Genomic DNA, 6000 nt, shown 5'->3' with positions numbered 1-6000 from the left:
TTCAGTTCTCTCATCAGCTTTTTTTACCCTCTGGTAAAACAAAGGGGCTGGTGGCATTGCAGTCCTCTGCTTTGTGGCATCTGCCTTTGACTGCAAGAGCAAAGCTGCCTGTCTCCCTGCAAGACATAGTGATTTAATATTTCTTTTTATTTTCCTTCTCTTTTCTTTTTCCTTTTTTTAAATGTCTGATAGCCTTTGGTCTTAACTTGACAAGTGTATTGTGAGTAGAAAAGTCGAGGCACTTCTACCTGAAAAGTGGATGACTTGGACGCCCCTTTCAGCAATGCTAAGGAAAAAATGGAAAAAAAAAAAAACCCTAAAATGTCCTGTTTTCTAACAGAATTGCTTGTTATTTTCTTTTTTTTTCTTTTGTTGCTTTGAAAGATGACTGTTCTATAAGATATGAGGAGGATTGTTTTTGAGTTGAAAAGCAGCCCTTACCTTTGCAGTAATCCGTTCTGGCAAATAATTTAAAATAGATGAAAATTTGCATGTTATGCCTTGAGTCATATCCTGGTGACTGCAAGACTTGGAGTTTGTCTGTTTTGTGTATGTTAGTGCAACTGCTACATAGAAGGACRGGCTGGGGGAAAAAGGACTACTAAATTCCAAGTTTCTTTAGTGTTTTCATGACAAGTCCCAGGATGTTATTGGGTTCTTGGGCTGAAAAGTATCGCTCRGTTTTGTTTGAATAGCAAAAACACAAGCTACCTTGAAATGTAGAAGTGAGAAGAGTGCACGAAAATATACGTTTATATAAAGGAGAACTGRTCATAAATGTGTTGAGTGATTGCAGTATCCTGCAACGGCGACTAAAACACCGTTCTGTGCAATTGGCAAATGAAATGACAATTATTTCCAGTTGCACTGATATTTCTGCTGTGAAAATTAGCAACAACTAGAGAGGGGAGGATCCCATAGCCTGAAGCTGCAGCAGCATCCCGGAACCCAGATTTGATGATAATTCCTTGYGGGTTAAGAAGTCGGTGACTGTGCCATCCAGCAATGCTCCTTCCAGGCCTGTTATTAAGGACTCATCTGCAGGCTTCTTGTGATGCAGAATTACAGCCCCGCTACTGATCAGCCAGCGCACYGCCCTGATGAGCTGATCATCCCAGTGTGGTTTCTAATATGTAGTGTTTTAGGTGGATGATATATGTGCCTTTAGCACGTTGGTAATGCTGTAAATTGGCAGGTAATTGATACACAATTGAGCTGTTCCTGGAAATAAGACTGAAACTATAAAATCCTTTATGATATTCATAAGAATAAACTCCATGAGGTACCTGTAGTTAGTCTGAACTATGGCTGTGTCTCACTGGTAGCTTAAATGAAACACTAGCTGGAGAAACGCCTGTGTCATTACAAGAACCATTAAATGCAGCTGTTTGGAAGGAGTCCTTACAGAGCAGCTCTCAAACTGTCCCATTTGTCTGCTGTTGGCCTTTGGTAGCAGCTGACAAGGGTCTAAGTAATGCAGGAACGTTGTTGCTGGGTAGGGTGCCGCTTCCCTGTTCCGGGTGTGGAACATGCCCGGATGCAGGGAGAGGACTAAGCAGCCCTAGAGCCTTGCAAGGAGCTGGAGCTGAGTGATTGCCTAGGGACAAGGGTTAAAATTTGGAGACCAAAAGGAGCAGTGTATTAAGGGAACCGACCAGTGTGAGGTCTCTTTGAGACGTATATGAATGTCACCTAATTAAACAGTGAGACGATTCCTTATGCATGTGTGTTGTAGCCTCTCCTGGGTGTCAAGCTGGAATTTGTCAAAGGTAATGAAAGAATTTAAACACTCTGTTCCTAGATGAATAACTCCCTGACTGTTCACAGCTAAACCTAGTTGTTATATGGTCAGTAAATTTATTTAGTGGGGTGCATCTTTCCCTACCAATTGGGGGGGTGGGGGGACTTTTTCTCTTCTCCTGTACCTTTATTTATGTAAGAATGTTTTTACTTTCCTATATAGAAGTCACTCTACATAGATGTGTCTACATATTGATCCAAAAATTTTCCTTACCTTTTTACACCTGTCCCGTTATTCTTCTCTGACATATACACCAGAAAATGGCTTCAGTGAGATTTTGAAGCTTCTTTCTCATTGTTGGTGAACATTGGGTTTAAATGAACCAATCCCTTTTCATCAGAAATTCCTGTCTTTTTATTGACAGATTTTGGAATATCCCTGATAAAGACATGGAGAATATGTGTAACAGCAGTGTGTATATTGACTTTGTATCTCAGAGGGTACTGGTATTGATTATTCTTTAAGACTTGGGTCAATATTTACCTCTTGGGCCATTAAATCATAATTTTCATTTCTATAAGAATTGATATCTCCTATGAAAGCAATCRAAGTTTCCACTGAAACTGGGAATGTGTTGTCTGTGTCGTCTGTATGACAGCTGTCACAGGAAAGATGGATTAGATAGACAAATGGATTAGGTTATATGATATGAGGTTATTTGCCATGAAGATAAGTCATGTTCAGTGCTCAGCTTTCAAGGGATTCATACAAAGATGACAGAATGCATTTTACACAACTGCATAATTATAATTTCTTGAAAATTATATAGCACAGATCTTGAATTTAAGGAAGTTCAAGTGATGATTAATTGTTTGGGAAGGTGCAGTTTCCAAATCTCATGAGCTGAAGTTTAGAAGGAGCCTGACAAACTGTGCTGTTGTATTAGAAGTTACCATGAACTCGTAGGTTCCTGAGTTACCATGGATTCTTGCACAGGTGTCATGTTTATTTCTGCTCAAACAGAACTACGCAAATCTTGATTCCTGGATCCTCTGAGATCATGTCAGATGGAATAAAGAAGGTAACATCCAACTAATGAAATTTGACACTAATTATAGATGTGACCTAGAGTTTGAACTCCTGAGGAGACCTGAAAAAAAGAAATGCCTGCTCTAATCTTACTGTGCCTATTTTAAAGGATTTTTTCCTCTCTCTCAGAAAATTTTACCTTCTTCCCTAGGTATTCTGTGACTACCATGGCCACTCCCAGAAAAAGAATGTGTTTCTGTATGGCTGCAGCATCAAGGAGACCTTGTGGCAGGCCGGCTGCGTGGTTGACACATCAGTTATCACAGAAGATGTTGGCTACAGGGTAGGTCCTGTTCCTTCCTCTCTGCAAATGCTGTGTTGACATTTATGTGTGCCAGTTTGTTAAAGATGAGCCTGATGCATAAAGTTTAGAGATAAGTGCAAGCTTGCCTCACTTCAAAGGAGTAGCATTCCACAAGGCTTTGAATCGTGTTTTGTATCTCGATGCGACAAGCACAAGTAAGAATTTGATTAGTAGATGGAATCCTCTTCATCTCCCTGTATTCATTTGTTCTACATTTTTGGCTACAAACTGATAGAACAGCTGTATTTTTTTTGGTAAGCTCCAGAAGTATTTTCCCCCATAAGACAATATATAAAATTGCATAATTATTCCTATGAAATAAGTAGTAATRGAGAAAATGCTGATGTGTCATTGTCCTACTCAATTGAATTGCTTCATTACGAAAAGATACTGCTGTTACTGAAAACAAAAGAATTATTTTGGCATGGTGTGAAAAAAGATGTAATGCCTTGGAGCTGATTGCCTGGTAGATGTTTGGTGTGGCTGCTGAAGAAATATGAGGGAATTAAAAAGAGCAGATATTAAAATGTTTGCTCAGATGAGGGTGACAGAACACTGGAACAGGTTGCCAAGAGAGGTTGTGGAGTCTCCTTCTCTGGAGATCTTTAAAGCCTGCTTAGATGCAATCCTGTGCCACATGCTCTGGGTGACCATRYGTGTGCAGAGGGATTGGACTAGATGATCTCTAAAGGTCCCTTCCAACCTTAAGGATTCTATGATTCTGTGATTTCTTTTTTTCCTTTGCAATTTTTGTCAGTCTCTTCTTGTTTAACTGATATTTTCATCCAAAATGACAACCTTCCATGCAGAAGCTTTAGTTCTGACAAAACAGCATTCTTAGAAACATAAAGTGTACTTTTTTTAATGTGAGCTCTAATTATAGTCATAAAGATGGATTTTTGCAGAACTCTAATAGTGGCTTTAAACTGGTAGCAGAGCTTGGCCATCTGCAACCTGAAAGAAATTGAGAAGTTTCTTCACTTTATAACTCCATGTGATTTTTCATGTCTCCAGAACAAATGCACCAAGTCCCGTGTGAGAGGATTAGCTTTTCTGGCTGTTTTACATGCTAAGCTTGCCTGTGCTTAAGAGGGAGAACAGTCGTATTGCTGCATTATCATAAAAGGATCTTTTAAATGGGTGTGTGTTTTCCTTTCAAAATACAYAATTGAAAGATAATTAATGAGAAAAATAAGTAGGGAAGAAGGAACCATTAGTGTGAAATCCAGTGAATGCTGGTAAAATGAAAAGAATATTAAATTCAGATTTGCTAATGCTCCCAAATGAGTCTTGTGTACAGAGACATTACTGTTACCTGCCAGCGTTTTATTTAATTAAATGCAAAAGATTGACTATGCATATAATTTCAATTGTTTTAAAAGGCTAAATTGGATTAGGGACCTGATTATCRTTCTTTATAATATGTATTTACAAAAATCTGTGTTGGTTCAGATAAGGACAGAATGAAAACTATCTAAGTCTTCATACATGATTGTAACTGGATCTCATGGTTGTGCTAAAGATTATAAGTGTTTGGATAGTAAAGCTCTCTTTTTAATTCCTGTTCAACCCAAATCCTGAAAYGCTGTATGAAATTGTAGTATGTTTGTGATTTCCATGTAGAAAATAATACTCTGAAAGCTGAGCTTTGAGGGAGCAGTCATTCCTGAAGGATCTTTTCTTAACTATGCCTACAGGAAGGAGACTGCGGTGGCTCTTAGCACATTTGGGAACTAGACTTGTAAGTTAGGCTGTTGGTGGTCTCACAGATTTARAATTGAATCTATTACTTTGCTTTAGTTTTCTTTGACTCAATTTCTCCATCTGAAAATGAATCTAATAGATATTTACTGGCAGAGGTGTTTGACTACTTTGGGCAAGATATACTGAGAAATGTAATTTATATTTTTATATATACATTATATATATATATAAATATGATTAAGTTGCAGTGGATGTTGCAAAATAATTTAGGCCAAAGACTTTTTATTCATGTCAAACRTTTTAGGGGAAAAAAATGCTGTTATTTTCTTTGAATTTTCCATGAAACCAACTATTTCTGTAATGTATTATGAAGCAAAGCTCAACAGATTGAAACTGCAATTGCTCAGGATCAGTCAATGAAACTGATTGATATTGGAAAGTGAAATTACTGGTTGGRTTTCACTGCCCCAACTGAATGAAATTCAAAGGTAAATGTCATTAGCGATGAGCAGGAACGCCTTTGATGTAATTTCATTCAGTTGAGAAGTCTAAGGAAGCTGTTGTCAAAGAAATAATGAATGTCTTCATTTTGCTTGCTCTTCTGTAGATGAACCAGATGGTCTTTTGGCATATGTTGTGGTTAGTTATATCAGAGCTGAAATGTATGCACATGTGCACACGTGGGTGCATAAAGATCCATTACTACCCAGAGCGTGTCTAGTGTACATTCTTATAAAATGTAAAAGTCACACATCTATGCTGTGTAATAAATACTAACTGTATTTAYGGAAGTGTTTGGTATTTTGACATATTTATCCACAGTTTTTTGTTGTTGGAAAAGATGTCTCAACAAAATYAGTGGAGGTTAGAAGGTAATTTTTATAGTCTTTACGATTATTTTTGCTTGCGCTTCTCTAAATGAAGCTTATAGTATGTATCATTTGGGCCCTCAAAAAATTGAGAATTTTTGACTGCTGTGCAATGCAAATTAATTAACATGAACATGTTACCATTGTATGAAAAGGCAGCTTATTCATGCCTGGCCTTCTGTGAGATGACACATCCCCTTTTTCTCCTGTATACTAGCCTCAGTTAGGGAAAACATCTATAGCTGAATCCTGATGCTTMATGAGAGAGCATTACTGGAGAAGGGAGAAGGGCA

General features: G+C 37.9%; 1 protein-coding gene across 1 annotated transcript in view; it reads left to right on the top strand.

Moving 5' to 3' along the window:
• Positions 1 to 6000, top strand: part of AGBL1 (ATP/GTP binding protein like 1) — a 226126-nt gene that overhangs the window by 109778 nt on the left and 110348 nt on the right. Inside the window, exon 19 of the mRNA XM_026036318.1 lies at positions 2982 to 3113. Coding sequence (XP_025892103.1) covers positions 2982 to 3113 — 132 coding nt within the window. The remainder of the gene's footprint in view (positions 1 to 2981; positions 3114 to 6000) is intronic.

Source organism: Nothoprocta perdicaria, unplaced genomic scaffold (assembly GCF_003342845.1).
Source record: "Nothoprocta perdicaria isolate Ctin4 unplaced genomic scaffold, notPer1 scaffold_176, whole genome shotgun sequence".
NCBI classification, from domain to species: Eukaryota; Metazoa; Chordata; class Aves; order Tinamiformes; family Tinamidae; genus Nothoprocta; species Nothoprocta perdicaria.
The sequence above is the reverse complement of the archived record's forward strand: the minus strand, read 5'-3'. Positions and strand labels throughout refer to the sequence as shown.